The 21135-nt window shown below is 44.3% G+C and overlaps 1 protein-coding gene and 1 long non-coding RNA gene across 2 annotated transcripts; one reads left to right on the forward strand and one right to left on the reverse strand.

The window, feature by feature from the left end:
- The first annotated feature begins 2860 nt into the window (after positions 1-2860).
- LOC147256338 (uncharacterized) lies at positions 2861-5897 on the forward strand. The gene is made up of 3 exons (XR_015117914.1): positions 2861-2919; positions 4827-4990; positions 5335-5897. It is a non-coding gene; the product is annotated as an uncharacterized LOC147256338 (long non-coding RNA).
- On the reverse strand, positions 5297-20205 carry impdh2 (IMP (inosine 5'-monophosphate) dehydrogenase 2). The gene is made up of 14 exons (XM_086214267.1): positions 19629-20205; positions 17765-17813; positions 14138-14239; positions 13982-14056; positions 13520-13726; positions 12515-12602; positions 12211-12410; positions 12034-12124; positions 11765-11860; positions 7819-7962; positions 7420-7564; positions 6400-6543; positions 5917-6000; positions 5297-5622 (listed from the first exon to the last, which is right to left on the reverse strand). Exons 1-14 carry the CDS (start codon positions 19724-19726, stop codon positions 5601-5603), a joined length of 1545 nt encoding a protein of 514 aa, XP_086070393.1. The 5' UTR covers positions 19727-20205; the 3' UTR covers positions 5297-5600.
- Between the last annotated feature and the right edge of the window lie 930 nt (positions 20206-21135).

Below are 21135 nucleotides of genomic sequence, written 5' to 3' on the forward strand. Positions count from 1 at the left end.
GGAAACTAAAAAAAAAAAAAAAGCAGCGTGGTAGGACGGTTATCTATTATTCAGTTGGTTTTTTTTTTGTTTAATTGCGGATGATTTTGGCTCATTGATTTTCTTCTAATCTAATAATCTGAAGTGTGTTCATGAAATCACCACTCACAGTTACACGAGCACCAGCCCTGGAATTAAACATGTACTCAAAAAATTGTATGATTGTGCTCTTCAAGACATGTTGGAGTACTCATCATACCACAGCCTGACGTTAGCGGTTAGCTGGCCAAACCGAGCACGTCACATTGATGTATGGAGATGAGTTTTTGATGATTCATATTTTAGAAATGTTAAATGGGCTTGAAGTTGCGTTTTCTGTGGGTTGTTGTTGTTTGTTTTTTTTTAAGTGAATTTTACCTTGAAAGCACTCAGGACCCACGTAGAGGGCGCTCACGGCCCACCTGTGAGCCCCAGCCCAGAGGTTGAGGCACACTGTATTACATCACATTATGCTGATGTGTCGTCCTAGAATATGATTGACACCACATAGAATACTAAGAACCTCTCTTGTTACTGTTAATTCCACGTTTGTGTTGCAGTAAACATGCATTCCATTTTCTAACCATCCATGAATCCAACCTATGTTGTCCCCCCCAGCTCTCAGGAAGCTGGAAATCTGATACCACATCAACTTCCTCTGCCTCCCTCTGTGGACTCCTCTGGATTTTCAGGATTGATACGACACCGCTGAGCTCAGCCAGTAAAGATTCACACGCCATTTCACCCGGAAACATTAAAACAGAGCCTGGACGGGCCTGTAACGCCAATGCCAGGAGAAGGGGTTACAAGCCACCCTCACCATTCGCTTCCTGTCTCGAAGACTAAAATGAGGGTTAAAAAAACAACAACTAATCAGTGCAAGAACAAAAACCATTTCATGAATGATCGACTTTTGCGCTCCGTCCTCAACACATGAAACACTGCACAGATTGTCTGATCAAATTTGGGCAACAAAAAAGTTGAGAGCCAGCCTCCAAAGCATCCATCCATTTTCGATACCGCTCATCCACTGGAGCCTATCCCAGCTGACAGCGGGTGAGAGGCGGGGTTCACCCTGGACGGGCCGCCAGTCCGTCACAGGGCCATCAGGAGCAATTAGGGGATCAGTATCTTGCTCAAGGACACTTGGACATGGTCACCAGGGGAAGTGAGGGTCAAACCAGCGACCTTTCACGAGCTAGGCAGCCTCTCTACCTCTGAGCCGTGCCGCCCCTTTAGCAACAACTTGAACTAATTCTTTTAGCGTCATCCTGGTTGACTTGACAAACAGGACAAAATAAAACCAAAGAGAAAAGTTATATTGACCAAAAATATCAAAAATGTACAAGATTCCTTCAGATCCATGTTGACCTTTGACTTCCCAGATATAAAGACGCCATCAATTCCTCATTCAATCCAGTTTGACAAAGACGTGCAAGTCGACCACCTGTCCCGCTCCGTCCGCTGGGATTTCATGATTTAATCTGTATTTCAAAGCTTTTCCAAAGTGAAAAAAATGAATCATTACCAATAATCTATATTGTATATCAATGAAAATGATGCCCACAGCAGGTGAACCCCGTCCAATGAAGATTAAAAAAAAAAACGAAGCCCGCTTCTCTACAGAAAACTGAATATTCCAAAAACTGATCTTTTTAACAAAAATACATCTTTTTAAAACCATTTTTCAAATATATACTATTATTTTTACCTCGATGATGTTTAGGCCTTTTAAAAAAAAAAAGAAAAAAGTTTGATTATCCTGCCAACACGTTTATGATAAAATTCACAATTTAGTGCTCGGGGAAAAGAAGGAGAAAGATTTGAAACATTCTGAAAACATCTTCATGACTTGATCAGTTTCAGTTTTGCACAAGTGTCACTTTCACAGCTCGGTCATGTGACCTGCTCTCTTGCTCAAACAATAAGTTGTGTTTTTATCAGGGTTTGGTTTTTTTTGGGGGGGGGGGTGGGAACTTCAAATGAGATTCATCCTCACAGAAGTTGTTGATTTTTTTTTTTTTTTTTTTGCAGCATCAAATGTCAAAGCTCTTTTATCCTGTCAAAGATGAAACTCAGGTTGTTGTTTTTTTACACCAGGAATGTGTGATCCGTTCACATCCTTCCATTACAGACAAGACGGACCACTCACCTACACAGCAACAAGCCGTTGTATGCGTTTTCCATCTTGCAAAACCTATTGAGAGAAAAAGAAAGCAAGTGAGCGGGGGAAGGGGGGGGGGGCACGGGAGGTCAAGCTGATCAGGAAGAGCCGTCAGAACGAAGTCAAACACAATAAGGAAGAGACTTGCATGGTGCGACTCGTCCTGCGTGTAAAATAACTGACATCTATCTTCCTAAATCACTGCAACCTTGTGAAACCTCAGGTTGTCCTCCGAACCCTCGGACCCTGACGGAGCGTTCAAACAATGAACAAACACCGGCGAGAATTTACAAGTTGAATGTGAGGACAAAGTTTAAAGGAGAGAAGTCAAACAAGGACACGGAGGGGAGGTTGAAGGACTCACTTAGAAACAAAACCTACAGAATGAAGTGAGTGAAAGTACACAAGTAGGCAGGCGTTTGTACAGAGCAGTACTCACATTGATGATACACATCAAGAAAAAGCACCTCACAGGAGCACGTCTTACCGCCATCCCTGAGCAGTATGTCCCGTCTGCAGCTCCGAGGAATCAAACTTCCTCTTTAAATACTCCAGAGATTCATTTCACTTTCACTTCTGCTGGTCAGACAGAACTCCTCCCTCATCCACTCCCTGCTGGACGCAGGCAGCTGCTGCTCCTCCTTTTTGTCATTCAGATTTCAAATGTGCGCCAGGTGAGGACAGATGAACACTCGTTTGTTTGAAGAAAATGCCTCTCGACTCAGCTGGAGCGTGAAGTCAGTTAGGTTTCTTCTCTGCTTGTACTTTCAGTTTACCTCTCAGCAACGGACTCGCCCTGCGTAGTGTCGCGATATTTTGTTTTTGTGTCGCGCAAAGGCAGACACATGAAGTAAATGCTTGTTTTTTGGTTGTTTTTTTTTGGGGGGGGGGGGGGGTTCTCCAGGTGTCACATGTTTGCACGATCAAGGTTACAATCTGGTGACATTTTTCTGAAGAGTCAGTGTGACTGGGTGTAACAGCAGTTGAGTCTGGCTCTACCTGTTAAACCAAAGTCAGGGTGGAGTTACAACTTGCCTAATTCACAGATCACCCAAAATATTAAAATACGTATTTTTTTGGGTCACTTATCAATGTGAATACGTGCAGATCATTATTTGGTTTTATCAGGGTGGAGTTACAACTTGCCTAATTCACAGATCACCCAAAATATTAAAATACATATTTTTTGGGGTCACTTATCAATGTGAATACGTGCAGATCATTATTTGGTTTTATCCGGTTACTCCATGCTGACAAACTTGATGTTCTGCAGAGCAGTGATGATGTCATTTTTTGGGGTTTGGTTTGTTGTTGTTTTTTTAGTTTTGCAGACAACGCTTATTTGATTGAATATAAAATCTGGCCAACTAAAATCAGAAATGTCATTGTGGCTGGAGGCTGCTGGACCTGAGAAAGAAAAGAGTGGCAACTACAGATGCCAGGAGGGGTCATATGAGCACAGACACAAAAACAAATCTGATCCAAGGAGAAATGATCACCCATTTAATTATTTTAAGGCCACAATATAAAACTCTGTCCCTCCATTTAGTTATTTTCAAGGCCAGGAGATATTAACCTGAATTTAAGGAAGAACACATAGTTAGAGGCCACAGCTTAATGATATTTTGAGTGCAAACTGTATTGTAGCCATGGATTCATGACATTAAAGGAATACATGACATCCTTTGGCTTCAATTTAGCTACATTGAGGGAACAAGCTCTATCTTGTGGTCTCGAACTATGTGTATATTTTTCTCTTAATATCACCCCAAAAAATATGAAAATAAAAAAAAGTCTCCAAGGTCATCTCCGAGTTCCATGGCTGTGGCATTTGGTTTTGGGTTGTCGATCCTATTTTTGTGATCACAACAGTTCTGCAGCACCAAAGTCAATTCGCATTTGGTTCAGCTGTCCTTTGAACTCAAGGATGAACTGATTGGGTCAAAGGTCAAAGTCACTGCGACCTCGTAACACATCCGTTTCTTTCATAACTCAAGGATACACAATGTCATAGGGCTGCACAATGAATCAAATGTATAAAGCACAAGATTTGTTTAAGGCTTATTCTGTGTGCCAATACCACACTAATATCATCCTGACGTCCTGGCTACACATTGTGTACTACACACCTGTTTGATACACTCCCCACAAAAATCATATCATTTATGTGGGTTTGTAAATGAAAATCAGAAAAATGATGTCATTAGAATTTCTTTTAATGTCACAAATCGTAGCACGATATTAAAATTTACAAAAAAACCCAACAATTTTAAGGTTGCTTTCAAGTTACGCAGCCTTACATGCTAATCATGAACAAACCTCTCACAAATCAAACACCTAACAAGCTTGCACCTGAGCTTACTAACGCTAGCTCCTCCATTAGCATCTTTTTAAAAAGATAAATTCTGACTGCAGTTATTATGCTTAATTTTTTGGGGGGGGGCATATATGACATTCATTAAATTTTACTTGTGTGAATAACTGAATCAAATGCATTCAATTCAATATTCAAGTGTTGAGAATAATCGCCTCATCGAAGCAGGGATGAGTGGCGCACAGTATTCCACACATCAGTTTTTTGCTGAAGCCGGTCGGTTGACGTGTGATAATTAGGAAGATGATTGATGAGAACTGTGACCAACAGAGTGTGACTGGAGAAGTCCCAGCAGTCTGTCTGGGTTTTAAGCCTGGAAAGTCCGGTGGATTTGTCGGAGTAGCTGATCCTCCCTGGAGACGTCTGACGGAGGCAGGTGGAGAAGCTGGCTGGCTGTCACGCACCCGCACACAAACTGGGGAGATAATGGACCGGTACTGACGGTTTTACCTGTAAATTCATGAGTGCAGCAAGTTAATGAGGGCTTGATCACAATTGTAATGTCGTTTGGTGTTATGGTTCTTGTTTGCCTTGATAATATTCAGTGGCTATTTCCATTAAAAATCCAATAGTTCAGCTCAAGGCTTTCCTGTGCATCCTTGTTGAGGTGACACAAGCTGTAGCATGTCTCCCTGAGGTCAAACGTGATATTCATGCTCAAGAGAGTCTCATTTTATATTGCAGAGATTTATCTGGAGCAGTGTAAAAAGCTGACCAAAAAAAAAAAGATGACAACAGTGTGTGGAAAAACATAAGATTTTATTATCATTGACAACAGACACCAGTTTCCTGGAGACATTTGAGGAAGGCATTGGAGGATCAATCACACGTGCAATGACTGATAAATGCTTCGTTCTCCTCCATCAAACATGGCTGGGATGCATAGAGGATACTAGCAGGAAGACTGGCGATCCTGGGAAGAGTAGCGTAAGTGATGAGCTCGTCTTTGAAGCACTTCTTTGTATGAGGTGTTACTTGAGGAGGATCTGGAGAGTTTGCATAATTCCGTCTGCTGGAAGCATTCTCTGTGTGCAGGGGCGGATCTCAGAACAGACGTTTCTCATAACTGTGAGAGAGGGAGAGACGGAGAAAGCAATGCAGAGAGAGAAGAGGCGGTAAGTGATAAAAGAGGGCAGGACTATCGAGGATGTGTCCTAAAATTTCCTATCAAGACAGATGACAGCAGCCACAACCGAAGAGGAACTACAGTCACTTCAGGGGTTGTGTAGTTGAGGCCAAACACGAAACTAAGAAGTCTGAAAATGATGGAACACCAAAGTCAAGTGAACAATGTTTCTCCTTAGCTGACTATACTGAATAAACAGTCATGGAGTGTGTGTGTGTGTGTGTGTGTGTATACCTGTGCAGACTGTGGACGCCACCCTCCATTTGAGCCGACGTTGTTCTCTTTTCAAATTTCAGATCCCCTGAGTACATCATGGCTCTGCCAGGAAGAGGGAAGCGCTTGTTAGACACCACGCATCAAGGGGGAGAAAAACAATGTGACACAGAGGGAAACAAGTGTGTGAAAAAGGGAAACTGTGGGGAAGGAATGCAGTATAACGCAAGTGCTACCATAGAGCCTCTAGTATAGTTCAAGGTCACGAAGCAGCTCCATGAGGCAACAGTTGGATGGTACTTTGAGCTAAATGCTTACATACGAGCAGACATGTTTACTGCCTTAGTTTAGCCTACGCAAACATGCTAACATTTTCACATAAGAACTACAAAAAGGAGAGCAGAGGATGATGGGAATATCTTAGTGACATGTAAAGCATATATTCCAGTTTGTGCATGCAACACAGCAGCTGGTTCAAGTATTTCGACACTAGCAAGCGCGTACCTGAGCTGTGTGAGACTCTTGGCTCCGATGTCCTGACAGGAGTGCTGAATGCCTGCTAGCAGGTAGGGGACAAACTTGTGGATGGAGCCTTTGTCCTGCACGGCTCCAGAAACACCCTGAGCAACTTTGATTTTGTCACACTCACTGGGGGGGAGGGGATGAGATCCAGATTAGTGCTTCTGACCACAGCCTGGAACAAGGAGCCCCCTTTACCCCTGCCTTTCATTCAATAGTTCTGTTTGGAGATGTCTAAAAAGGATCATCAGAATATTATCTGAACTTAAAGGCAGTAACTCTTCAGCCCAATATTTCTGTTTTACAGAACTTCAGAGGACACCAAGTACATGAGGACTGTCTTGACTTATCTAGTCCTTTCTGTCGAATGAAATGTAGACCCCTGCTTCTCCGAATCAGACCTTAAAGCAACTCACATACATTCAGTTTCTTCTACACGACGTCCTTTGATAGCCAATAATCCTTCATCTCCGTTCACTGAGCCTCCCTTTGAAACTGGCAGCTGTTCCTCAGTTCTACAGCTCGTGTGCTGCCACCTAGTGCTTCATCATGTCTGTGGGATCTTTTCTTTCAGCTTCAAATAGAGATGTAATGTTTTATTTGAGTATTGTGGTACACTGACTATCCCTGCTATTCTAGTAGACTCATTACCACCAGAGGCAGTACTGCTGCCTGAGTCTTGGTGGGTGGGCATCCCACAGGCTCAGTGAATCACAGCATTCCTGTATACAGATGACAGCTTCTCTTCTTTAGATGGCACCTTTTCCCCCTCTGTTAGTGCAGGGCGAGTCTTTCCTGGCATGGGTCAGTTTATTTGATTTTTAAACTTTTTGTGGAATGTAAATGATGAAGGACAAAAAAATATTGTTATTACTGGTTATGATCAGGATAAACAGGAAGAGATGTCTCAAACAAGTTTGTAGGAGCATGATCAACATTTAATTTCTTTTATTCATTTTTTCCCCCTTTGTGCTGTTCTTCTGCGTTTCCACTCCGTTTCCATACCTGAAGTATCTTGTCTGTGAGCCCAGGTTTTTGTCCATGGCGTCCAGGGAGCCCATGCCGCGGTACTTCTTCAGTCTGATACCGTCAGAGAAGAAGTATTCGCCGGGAGCTTCACTTGTAGCAGCCAGCAGAGAGCCCATCATCACTACACAAAGAGATGATGGGAGGTTACAGGGGTGGAGGTTCAACCCTCAGGCTTCCAAACACACTGGCAGACGGGGCATTCGAGATGATTGGCAGGCTTTCATCGAGTAGAAAATATGGTTTCACAGGGAGGCCATAACCCAGAAATCTACCGTTCCAATCCTAATCCTCGCTGCTCATCTACTTCATGACCTGAATATGACAGGTTTGTAGCATGGGGTTGCTTGTCTGTAACCCAGTCATTTGTATCCATACCTGTGGATGCTCCCAGCGCCAGGGCTTTGGAAATGTGTCCCACAGTCTGGATCCCACCGTCAGCAATGACCGGCACACCAAAACGCCTGGCATATTCCGACACCTTATACACAGCTGTGGCTTGAGGCCTGCCACATGCCAGCACTGTCAGGAGGAGATATAAGGGGGGGGGGGTGTGTGTGTGAGTGAGAGTGAGAGTGAGAGTGACAGAGACAGAGACAGAGAGAGAGAGAGATGCTGATTAAGAGGTTAAAGTCATAAATGGGGATCATTAAGTCTCTTTGTGACTGCTGGCTTTGACATGCAGCCGGTTTTCTACCAAATCCACAATTCATGTAGTAGAAAATAAGCCAGTGAAGGTTTTGGTAAATCCCCACATACAAGAGCCTTACAACACAGAAATAACACTACATTGTAGTTTAGAGGTTGGATATTCCCAGAAGGTGGTGTTAACGCTTAAAAAAACCAAAAAAACCAAAAAAACCACACACACACACACACACACACAGTGAGCTGACAGTTAGGTCTCCAAAGTCATGATGAAAAAATAAATCAGAACGAGGAAGTTAAAAAGTCTCAAATCAGCAGACAAACAGCAATACACCAAAACTCAAATCCTTCTGACGTCATACAGATGTTAATAAATCGAACATCCCCCCAAAAAAGAGGAAGTCTTTTTTTTTTTTTTTTTAAACCACTAACCGCTTTGCTCATATCATACATTCGTATCTATAGGTGTTTTTCGACCAAACAGCTCCAGGAGCTCTGAGAGGAACCATCCACTGGCACAGTTACAGGGCATGTGTTTCCTGTTGGCGGCTGCTCCGCTGATAGAAGCCCCCAACAGAAGCAGGACGAACTGATGCTGCTTGATGAACACTCTCAAGGTTTTTATGCATCAAGCCAATATGTTGAACACGTAAAGGGAAAGATGAGCTAGTGGTAGATTCCAGGATGGTTTCGGTGACGTGGGTTACAGGTTTGGCAGCCCAGCCTGTGGCTGCAGTCAACTGTGATCGTGAGCACTGACTGCCTGTTCATGAGGAGCAGAAACAGCTTGCTGGCAATCTCTGCTGGCCAGGACAGTGGCCAGTAGGATGTTGCCTGGCCAAGAAAACCTTGTTCCAGTCTTGACATGGGCGAGTCATGTTGTGGTTTGCTGCTGGCTCGAATGTCTGTGTGGTGGTTAAACATGAGATGTCCTGGGAGAGGGGCCGGTTAAGCTAGGTAGCAAGCCTCAGCACTCGCCAGCAGCCGTGACGAGAAAGCTGAGCGCAGCATCATCCGGATTAAATGAGCACAGGTTACATGTCTGAACAACTACATTCTCGCCTAAAAGATGCTTGAAATGCACATAAACAGATGTAATTCAACAGCGGCAGTCTTGTTCTCCTCTTTCTGGAAAAGCATACTACCAGCCTCCCATTCATGACAGACCCCTGCTCATGAGGGGTGAATAAACCTGTGCAAATGTTTCTGCAGTGACGATACAGGGTTTTTCTTCTCTCCTCCAAAATGCACATCATCCTTCAACCATACATGTAAAAATAAAAAAAATAGGATCAGATGTCATAGGTGACTTGGACCCAGCAGCAGCATGTCTGGGCACTCGATTCATCAAAAATTTCTACTGCATGAGCTGAGCCTTTTTGACGAGGGTAAAACGTGTCCCAACATTATTACAATTCTACAGGAAGCACTGTGGTGCTCCAGAGACACCCCGGCCTGTGAATCATGTTCTCCAGACGTAAAGGAACAGTGAAATTGAGCCAGCGATAGCACTCTGGCTCAATATAGGAGGGATTCCAAAAATGTGCTTGCTGTCGATCACTTCAACCATGGAAAATAAGGCCCAGGTTGAAAAAAACTGAAGCCGTCCTTGATTGCCAGAGCCAGCGCTGCATTAGTGGTCAGTGTGACAGAAGACCGAGTGTGTTCAACAACAACCAGGTAGCAAACCAGCCACAACCTTGACACAAAGCAGCAGCAGCAGCACCGAGAGTTTGGACCAGCCACCACAGGTGTGAATCACCACCACCATCATCATCATCATCATCATCATCACGAGCCTCTCTGTACAATTACTGTGCACCAGACAACAAGTGTCAATCCATCTGAATGTACTGCATCCTCAACTCCTGCAATACCTCACACTGCTACTTTTTCATCCAATGCACCAGCAGTCAAATACCAGTTCCCTTTATGTTCAAAGTATGTGGCGCCGCTAACATTTGCCTCAGTATAATAGGTACTTCCTCTCTGTCTAGGAACAACCACTAGGGCTGTGCAATAAAATTGATATTGCAACTACCACCCCCTTACAAATCCACATCAATATTCCAGCTACCAAAACTGATACATAAAAATTAAAGACATTCATGAAGAAATCACTTTGCTGCGCAGCTAGCGCAATAAAGTACATAGGAAATACAACAAACAAAAACAATAAGTTTGACCCAATTTGTCTGTTGAGTAATCAATATACCTTTTTTTAGACTCCCTGTGAGTTACACAGCAGGTTATATTGCTCCATTTTGAACCTCTCTGCAAATTATGTCTATTGCTATATGGATCATATCATTTTGTAATACATTGGTATAAAACACAAACAATAAAATAATGGAATAAAATTATGTATCCTGATACCAGTCCTAATAGCGGCATGAGATGATTTCTTTTAAACATTTGAGAATCAATTCAGAATCATCTCCATCACGAACAATCAAGATGCTCGTTCACACCTCCAAAATTCAACTGTAACCACAAGATACAAGAGGTCACTCTGACGTCATCATCAAGACCAGAGAATCAAGGGTCAGTGACGTAGGTGGAGGAGGAGCAATATTTACTCAGGATGATTGACAGATTAGTGAGGACACAGGAACAAGCAAAACCCCAAAACCCCACAACACCCAAGGCCAGCTCTCAGAAACAAACCGTCTACCACTACTTCTATTGGTGCAAAGCAGTTAACCAATCAATGCAGCAGGCTGTGAGGGGGAGGGGGCACACTGTGACAGTGGAGCCAATGGGAGCTCAGAGCAGGCCAAAGGGTGTGTGTGCGTGGGGGGTAACTTACTGGAGTATCCTGTAACAGTGGTTGGGGTTTTGGGGCTGTGGAGCTTTATTGCTGGTGGTACACTGAGGGGAGCTGGACACAGTTACACACACACACGCATACATCAACACTCACACCATACCGACAGTGTAAGAGATGGAAAGAAAGGAGAGGAGGCAGGTATGAAGGCGTGACATGAAGATGGCAGACAAAAACAAGAATATAGTAGGTTTAAAGGAAAAGAATAAAAGAACCCACTGTTTATGGTTTGAAAGTAATCTTAGACGAGGTGAACAGACATCAATTAGAGACGTACAGGGACCACAGACAAACCTCCACTATCAGGAATGGTTCATTTTACCTTCAACTCAACTTCTGTCCTTAGTCAAGATCAGATGACAACATTTGTCCCAGTGACGGATGAGGTGATACAACGGTCAACTATACACTCACCACCCCCACTAGCTATAGCTCGTGACCTCTCATGACCTGCGAGATGATCAGGCTGGGGGGGGCCAGAGGCAAACATCTGGAACCAGGGATGCCAACAACCATTGCGTCCACAGTACCACGGAGAACGTTGCAGACCAAGAATGCACAAGATGTCAAACAGCAGTCTTCATAAGGTGTCGTGCAGTCTTAACTATAGCACGCTAGACTTTTTTGAGCTTTTTATGAGCTGCGGTTTTGTAGTTTGACCCAGATGTTAGGATCAGCTGAGCAAAATGGCAAAAAGATGTTTTAGCATCTACATTTGTCACTCAAAGTAAAAGTAAAGCTGCTTCCCCCTCCAGTGTTCCTTTTCTCCGTGCTGCTTGAGCGCTGCTTTGTGGGTGCAGGCAGTAAGCAAGGCTGGTTGCGTTTGACGAGTTGGGTGGCATCACTCACCTTCCTGCGTGATGCAAATGGAGCCACTGCCCATCCCGACTCGCAGTCCATCCACCCCTGCGTCAATGAGGTTCTTAGCCTGAGCTGCAGTCACCACTGCAGGGGACAGAGGGAGACAGAGAGGATGCTAGAGGGAGACACTGTTCAGCTCCACTCCTCCAGCAACATTTAGGTCCATTTACTGCTACGGGCCCAGCCACTTATTAGAGGTATTAGGGCAGCCTGGTTATTTTCCACGTTTGTGTGTGGGTAAAAATCAGGGTAGTTACCGTTGCCACCGATGACCTGTAAGCTCGGGTACTTCTCTTTGATATACTTGATCATGTTGATCTGGAAGATGGAGTTGCCCTGAGACGAGTCCTGCGGCACACAAGGTGACATCGATTTCCCACCAACATATTACATTCCTTTCAGTCACTCAGACCTGTAGTGAACGCTTTCCTCACCAGCACAACCACATCCACCCCACTTTGCACCAGCAGGTCCAGGCGGTACTTGTCGTCACTGTGGGTGCCAATGGCAGCGCCACACAGCAGCTGTTTGCGGGAATCTTTGGAAGCCAGAGGGAAGTCTCTGTTCTTCTTCAGGTCTGTGCGGGCGATGATGGACACCAGGCAACCTTCTTCATTCACTATAGGCAGTTTACCTGCAGGACGAGTCAGAGAGGTCAAACACGGACACACACGGACACAAACACACACACACACACACACACACACACACACTTAATGGTTTGCTGCTGCTGTTCACCTTTCTTACTCCTCTGAAGGATTTCATTAGCTTCTTTTAGCGTAACTCCAGCAGGGGCAACAACAAGATCCTCCCCCTTTGTCATCACCTGCCAAGATGGTGACACACACACACGCAGTCAAAAAAGACAACAAAACTTGGAACATTTCTCCTTGGTGTTTTATCAAACATGCTGTCCAAAAAAGGGAGAAAAAAAATACATATTATTGAAAATTCATTCGTACTAATGATATTAAATCTTGGTTAAATAAAAATGAATTGTTGACATCAACCTATGTTAATGCCCATTTACTCTTCTGGCCAGCTACAGTTTATTTATTTATTTTTTTTCTAATTATCTTTTTATTGACAGTTTTTCAATAAAAAGACAACATAAAACCAGAAGTACCTTCTGGCTCAGGCCCTAATAAAAACAGAAAAGGGAGGGAGTAGATTGTCTCCTGTAAGTACAGCAATTACATAACTGAAGGAAAGAGTTCTGGTCTGCGCGGTCTTGCATATATTATCCATTTTTCCCACCGTGATGAGAACAGGTCCAGTGTTTGGTTAACAGAGGCTGTGATCTTCTCCATTTTGTAAATATCCACGATAATGTCCATCCACTCATTCAGGGTCGGCCTTTCTTGCAACATCCATTTTTTAGTGATAGATTTTTTTGCAGCTGTGAGCAACACATTTAACAGATATTTGTCTTTTTTCCTCCATTCTTGAGGTAACAGCCCAAAGAAAATAGTCTTAATTTCAAATGGAAATTGACAAGTAAAGACATGCAGGATATCTTTATGTATTTCTTTCCAAAATTCAATAATGACACTACAATTCCAAAAAACATGATAATGGTTGGCATTTAAATTCCCACATTTTCGCCAGCAAGTCGGACGACCAGCTACAGTTTAACTGACTATTAGGGAGCAGCTCAAGTATCCCTTTGTTTCTTTTCTATTGAAAAAAAAAGAGAGGAAGTTCCATTTTTCCTTTTAAGTTCCATTTCTAAGAGCGACCCACCTCGCTGAGTGGCAGGTCGTGGTCCTCGGACTTGAGGAAGTCGATGTCTCTGGAAGAGATGATGCCCACCAGCTTGCTGCCCATTTTACCGTTGTCTGTGATGGGAATGCCACAGAAGCCGTGACGTGCTTTTGCCTGGAAGACATCCCGAACGCGATCGTTGGGGCTCATCACAACAGGGTCTGTGATAAAGCCCTGCTCGTACCTCTGGAGAGAGAGAGGGGGGGAGGGAGGGAGGGACAGAAGGAGGGATGACAGGAGTGGAGGAAAAGAAGGATGGGAAAAGAATAAAAACAGTTCTACAGGATCTAACTACAAGGAAATCCACTGCACCAACTAATGGGACAGAAAACGGATTATGAGATGAATAACTAAAGTATAAAGTAAAGCAGCTATATGTAACTGTAAAACAAACAATGAAAACAAAAAAGCAGAACAAGGACAAACGGTCACCATCCCCACCTTGACTTTACGAACTTCATTGGCCTGGAACTCTGGGGTGCAGTTGTGGTGGATGAAGCCAATGCCACCTGTTAGCTGGGAGGGGATGAGAATGTGTGAGTGAGCATCGCAGCAACACGTCTTAAAATGTGAGGAGGGCTCGTGGGTCATGCTCACAGCCATAGCGATGGCCAGGTTGGCCTCTGTGACGGTGTCCATAGGAGAGGAGACGAACGGAGTTTTCATCGTGATTTGTTTGGTGAGTGCTGAGGTCAGGTCCTGGAAGGAAGACAGCGGGTTGAGCATACACTCCAAGCTACAGCATCACATATTACTAGAAGGATACAGCAGATAAATCAATAAAAAAGGCACCAAATATACTAGTGCTGGAATGTTCTGGTTAATCTCTAATTACTTTTAGCATCCAATTTGTGATTTCAAAAATATTTTCCAGCTGACGGTTGCAGTATTTTATTCTACAATTTCATTTAGCAGACGCTTTCGTCCAAAGCGACGTACAACACAAGCAAGAATTTAGACTTAATTAAGGAAAAGTCCATAGGAAGCGCAAAAGTGCTTCAGTTGTTATTTGGTCACAGGTACTGCCATCTAGTGGCAGAAGAAGTGTCACCCCCCCCTCCCTTTTTGTTGTTGTTGACAAACATACAACATCACACAACACAGTTGGTGCTACATAATCACTAAGTGCTGGGTCTTGGACCCTCTGACTTATTCTACCCCACAGGACAAAGAGGAGAAGAGTCAGGTTAAGTGCCTAGGTGCTCTCTGAACAATTGAGTCTTCAATTGCCTCTTAAAAGTAGAAAGGGACTCAGCAGAACGCACAGAGTTCGGTAGTTCGTTCCACCATTTGGGAACGACAGAAGAGAAGAGTCTGGCTAGGGATTTGGAGCAGCGCTGGGCTGGAAGCACCAGGCGTCTTTCGCTTGTAGAGCGTAGTTGGCGAGAAGGAGAGTAGACCTGGATCAGGGATTCCAGGTAGGCTGGAGCCGTTCTTGTGATTGTTTTGTAAGCCAAGATAAGTGCCTTGAATTTGATCCTGGCTGCCACTGGAAGCCAGTGAAGAGAAACCAGCAGCGGGGTGACATGTGCCCTTTTTGGCTGGTTGAAGACCAGACATGCTGTTGCATTCTGGATCATCTGCAGAGGCTTGAATGAGCATGCAGGGAGGCCTGCCAGAAGAGAGTTGCAGTAGTCAATGCGTGAGATGGCAAGAGCCTGAACCAGAATCTGTGTGGTCTGTTGGGCCAGGAAGGGTCTGATCTTCCTGATGTTGTAGAGGGCATAACGGCAAGACCTAGAAACTGAGGCCACATGAACCTTAAAGGTCAGCTGGTCATCAATCATGACACCCAGGTTTCTGGCTGAGTTTGTGGGCGCAAGTAGGCTTGAGTCAAGTTGGACACTGACCTGAGGCTGAACAGATGGACAAGCTGGAAAGACCATAAGTTCAGTCTTAGAGAGATTCAGTTGAAGGTGGCGTTCCTTCATCCATGTGGAGATATCAGCCAGACACGCTGATATACAATCTGAGACCGTTCTGTCATCAGGTGGAAAAGAGAGGAAAAGCTGAGTGTCGTCAGCATAACAGTGGTAGGAGAAGCCATGGGAGCGGATCACTGCACCAAGTGAGGTGGTGTACAGAGAGAAGAGAAGGGGACCAAGCACTGACCCCTGAGGAACCCCAGTCGATAGGCCATGTGACCTAGACACCTTTCCTCGCCATGACACTCTGAAGGATCTGCCTGTGAGGTAGGACTTCAACCACAACAAGGCAGAACCAGATATGCCAAGCTCAGAGAGTGTGGAGAGGAGAATGTGATGGTTCACTGTGTCAAAGGCAGCAGACAGGTCCAGCAGAAGTAGGACAGAGCACTGACCAGCAGCTCGAGCTCGTCTCAGTGACTCAGTGACTGACAGGAGTGCAGTCTCAGTGGAGTGGTCACACCTGAAGCCAGACTGGAAAGAGTCAAGTAGGTTGTTGTTCCGCAGATGTTCAGAGACCTGGTTAAATACTGAGCGCTCCAGCATTTTTGACAGGAATGGCAGAAGTGATACTGGCCTGTAGTTTTCAACCTTGGCGGGGTTGAGATTAGGCTTTTTGAGCAGTGGGGTGACACAGGCCTGCTTAAAAGTAGCAGGAAAAATGCCAGTTTCCAGGGAGGAATTGACAATATGTGTGACTGCAGGTTTGATAGTGGGCAAAATGGTCTGCAGGATGCTGGTGGGTATTGGATCGAGAGGACAAGTTGTTGGTTTTGAGCTCAGGAGAAGTCTGGAGACTTCATCTTCGCTCAGGGGAAGAAAGAAGAGTGAAGCAGCAGTGGCAGGTTGGTGCTGACTGGACTGGTCAGGCTCAGAGAAGTGGTTGCTGATTGCAGCAACCTTTTCAGAAAAAAAGGAGGCAAACATGTCTGAAGTCAGCGCAGTGGAAGGCTGAGCAACTGGAGGAGAAAGCAAGGAGTTAAACGCCATGAACAGTTTTCTGGAATCAGAAGTGGCACAGATCTTGTTCTGATAGAAGGCTTTCTTAGCGGACTGTACGCATGAGGTGAAGGAAGCAAGTTTCTGTTTGTATAAGGACAAGTCTGTGGGTTCTTGGGATTTATGCCACTTTCTTTCTGCTGCCCTGAGTCCAGCTCTTTGTTCTCTCAGAACTTCAGAGAGCCATGGACTTGGTTGTTTTTTGTTGGCTGGTTTGGACACCAGGGGGCAGAGTTTGTCCAGAGAGGATGCCAGAGAGGAACAGAGTGTTTCTATAACCTCATGAACAGAAAGTGAGGAAAAGTGCGAGTGGTCAGGCATGACGGAGTTCACCTCATCAGACAGCTGTGCTGCTGTGAGGGATTTCAGGTTTCTGCGGAAGGATATGTCTGTATGGGCGTCTGCAATTGCGGAAAGGCAGCCGCAAATTTGACCAAGAAATGGTCTGACAGGTGGAGTGGGGTAACTGTCACATCTGTTATGGAGCAGTTACGAGTCAGCACCAAGTCAAGGACTTTACCAGCTTTGTGGGAGGGAGGAGAAGGAGCTAGTTCGAGTGCAAAGGAGGAGATGAGTGCCAGGAAGTCGTTTGCCAGAGTTCTGTCAAGGTGAATGTTCATGTCTCCCATGACAATCAGTGGTGTGCCATCGTCAGGGATGTCAGAGAGTAACATGTCCATCTCAGAGACAAAGCCATCCAGATTACCCCCTGGTGGGCGGTACACAACCAGAACATATGCTTTGATGGGAGCAGTGACACTTAAAGCCTGATATTCAAATGTTGTCTCGCTGTTCGACGGGCGGAGTGCAGAAAAAGACCAGTTCTCAGGAATGAGCATGCCAGCACCGCCTCCTCGTCCAGTAGAGCGAGGGGTGTGGCTTAGTGTGGCAGACTCAGAGAGTGCAGCTGGGGTAGCAGTGTTTTCTGGGCAAATCCATGTCTCAGTCAAGGCTAGGACCTGAATGTCTGAGAGTTTCATCAGTGAACTGATGAATTCTGTCTTATTGACTGCGGACTGACAGTTCCACAGACCAAACGTGACCAAGTGTGGGCTGGGACCACTTTCTGGGAGTGCAGACAGGTTTTGCGGTGGCACATTTTTATGGGGGCACATCATGCATGAACAGTGCATTCGCACATGGCATGATTGTACCCTCCCAGCACTCTCCTTGTTTCGGGCTTGAGTACGGGCTCGTCACTGTGTCGTACAAAACGTAAGGGGGGAAAAATGTGGGTGCAGTACAAATCGCCCAGTGTGAGTGTCCTCTAAATGTTGTAGCAGGGTGTTGCACCACTCACCACTTGATCTGCTGTGAAGTCGATGTATCCTGGAAGGACCAGGAAGTCACTGAAGGAGAGACCAGATAGAAACTAAATGTTAGAGAGCAAAAGCTAAGCTACAGACGCATAATTACTGAACTTATTGGAACATTAAGAAGGGGGGGGTCTGGATTTGACAACACCAGATCTCTGAACAGATGAGCTGATGTCACTTAAGTGTCTCAAGCATAGAGTAAACTTTATGCAGTGGGAATGTTTCCACAACCATTTTCTAGCCAACCTTGTTGGAAAAAACGAATCCTCAAAAGGCCTACAAGGAAAAATGTAACTGGAACCCGCAGAAGGGATCGCGTTCCTGTGCGATGTGAGATATGTATGCAGGGAAGCTAAAGCCAAAGCATGTCAATCCATGCGGCATGTAAGCCATAGGCGGGGTCACACGATGGTAAGACCAAAAAAGTAACCGTGGTTTCGACGGCATGTTCAAATGCGTGACACGTGACTGCCATCACCTAACATGACAAAAATACAACATGGTCACCAGCACACGTCTAGTTTGACAGCAATAAACTGTCTTGCTTGCTTGCTCGCCACAGTTGACTCATGAGCTAACCATGGTTTGGTTCATAGCTTGAATGACATCAATGATTTAAAAATGATGTCTGCTTTACAAACACCCGCCTCTCTCTCTCTTATGTCATAAAATTTATAGAGTAAAGCATGTACTGAAAACTTTCAGGACTTTGTAGTTTCATGTATTGGATCATATCATGATGGCAATATACAAACATCAAACAAGGCAATGTTCTAAATATAGCCGGGTCCACACTGTCCAGCATAACACACATGACTGTGTGAAGCAATGTCTTCAATTTGGGACCAGTGTGTGTACAGGAAGAATGTCACTAAAAAAAAACCCTGGTTGTTGTAATCGTCTCAGGGAGAGCATCATCCAAGTCTTTGTTAGGAGCAAAATTAACCCCTTTTATTTAAAATTGGTCATAAAATAAACACATGTACTACGTAACCTACATTGAACCTATTTGGCAGCAGAAAATTATTATTGCGGTGAAGCAGGCGACTGGTCTCGTGATATAGTGCACTAGCTTGACGTTATTCCATCTGTAGTATTTTTGACTATTTTGCATTTTACCCTGTATACTATGGACATCCAACCCAAGAAGCAATATAAAAACTACATTAAGACTGATTTCAGAAATCAGGACTCCTTCAAAAATGACGGTTACTCGACAAAATTAAACTTAATTAAAAAGGCAAAACTATAAGTTTATACCAAAAACACTTGGTGACATAAAAGTTAGCTGAATGAACTCTGCCCTAGTTAAAATAGTGGATTACTCATGTTGACAGGCTGTTAAATGTCATAAATGACACTTTTTATATGAGCATACCACAAAGAAATGGACAACTAATTGCAAAAGCTTGATTCCTTGGAATTTAAAAAAAATCTCTCGATAAATAATTTGACGTATGATTTCAATAAGGCAGGAGGAAGGGGTTCTAATGGACCGCGCTGGTTGCTTATTGGGATCTCAAGAGTTTTGAGAGTTTGCCAATTATTATCTTTGAACAAAAAAGTTCCGTCTGTACCGAAACTGTTTCTAGCTGTCCAAAACAAAAAACCCACACAAGCCCGGTCCAGCTAACGTGCTACGTGAACCACCAGGTATGCAGCGTTGCATTCATCCAACACTGGTCGTCGTGACCTCCGTCTGACTTCTGCCAAACGTCAGAATGAGTCGCTAACAGCTAGACCGTGCCAAGCGCATGGGGCTAACCGTTAGCACCCACAGCTAGCTCGGTTAGATGGCTGCTGTCTGGGATTGGTAGCCCGGGGCAGAGGAGTGAGAGGAGTCTTTACTTGTATGTGAGACCGTCTCCTCCGTTGAACAGCTGCTGTCCTGTCAGTCCGTCCTCAGGGACGTAGCTGGTCTGCCCGCTGATGAGGTAGTCCGCCATGACGCCTTAATATCCCCGACCAGTTCTCTACCGTCTCTGAAATTATGAATTTATGGGCAAACTACGGTTGGCTACGGAATATCTCTATGTACATACACACACGCGCGCGAACACGCAGGCCCGAGAACTTTCTTCGCTGCAACGTTACTTCCGTCGTCCTGCTCCACGCGCCAACGAGCAGCCGCCTCTTGCCGTCTACTAGCGGATTCAAGACAACATAAGTGACCGGGAGGAAGCTAATGTTCACGCTCCTTCTTCGGGCCTCTCTCTCTGCCACCGACCACAGGGTGCTGATGTTACTAAGACAGCTCCCTGGCACACGTGCGTACTTCTTCTTCCTCTTCTCCCTCCTCGTCTTCTTCTATTTAAATGTGGGCGGCAACTACCGCGGAAGGTGCACTACCGCCACCTACTACGCTGGAACGTAGGCCGGAACACTTGAAGTAGGAGTGTGTGTGTGAGTGTGTGTCTGTGTACGCAATAAGAAAACAATATTAATACAGGCCACGTGCGAACTCATCGCAAATGAAGCTTTAGACACTGACGTCACGTCCGGCCGTTTACACGCCTCTTATTGTTTTCGTGTTGTAGTTTTAAACTTTTGGACTGGGGTACGCAAACATTTATCTTTATCAAAACTTGCAAAATTTTATTATATTAATCTATATTATAGATGTACCACCTGATAAAATTATTTTTTTTTAATTAATAACAGGTATCCTAGTTATTTAAAGGGCCTTTTACTTGACAAAACAGCAAAAAATTTTAAAAATGAAACCAGATGAAATGCAACTTTGGAATCATTTTGCCATTCTCAAAAAGGGCTTTTATGTGTTTTTTAACAAAGAAAAAACATATTTCCAATCTACCAATTTTCATTTTAAATATATCAAAATCGTGAACACAGTTTCATGAACTGAATCGTATCCTGAGAGGCAAATTAGGCTTGTTTGTGAGGACTTTTGAAAACATGTCAGAGTAGCCGAATGCAGTCCGGGGGGGGGGGGGGGGGGGGGTTTCCATGTTTGTTGTCACACCTGGTGAAAATATGACTTAATTACAGAGGTTGAATGTGAAATTAAAGCTGTCAGTCATAAAAGTGATAATATATTATGTCATACTGGGAATGTTTGCTCACTCACCCCCCTGATATTTAACATGTGAATAACAGTTATTGTATGAAATGATTTATATGACTGGCAGGTATGTCGGTCTACATATGGTGGAATGTGGATTGTGGTTTGTCATTTCACACAAAAACTTGATAATGCATTGCATATTTGTTTGTCCTCGTTTGTCGAACAAGTTTAGCAAAGCTTTAGATAGAGAGCAAAACATATCTGATGATCTGCTGGTCATTTGAGCTCAGTGGCTTCTCATTTTTATTTTTTTTTTCAAAATTCCAAGCA

Source organism: Aulostomus chinensis, chromosome 9, assembly GCF_037954235.1.
Source record: "Aulostomus chinensis isolate RoL2024-O1b breed Wild chromosome 9, RoL_Achi_v1.0, whole genome shotgun sequence".
NCBI lineage: Eukaryota > Metazoa > Chordata > Actinopteri > Syngnathiformes > Aulostomidae > Aulostomus > Aulostomus chinensis.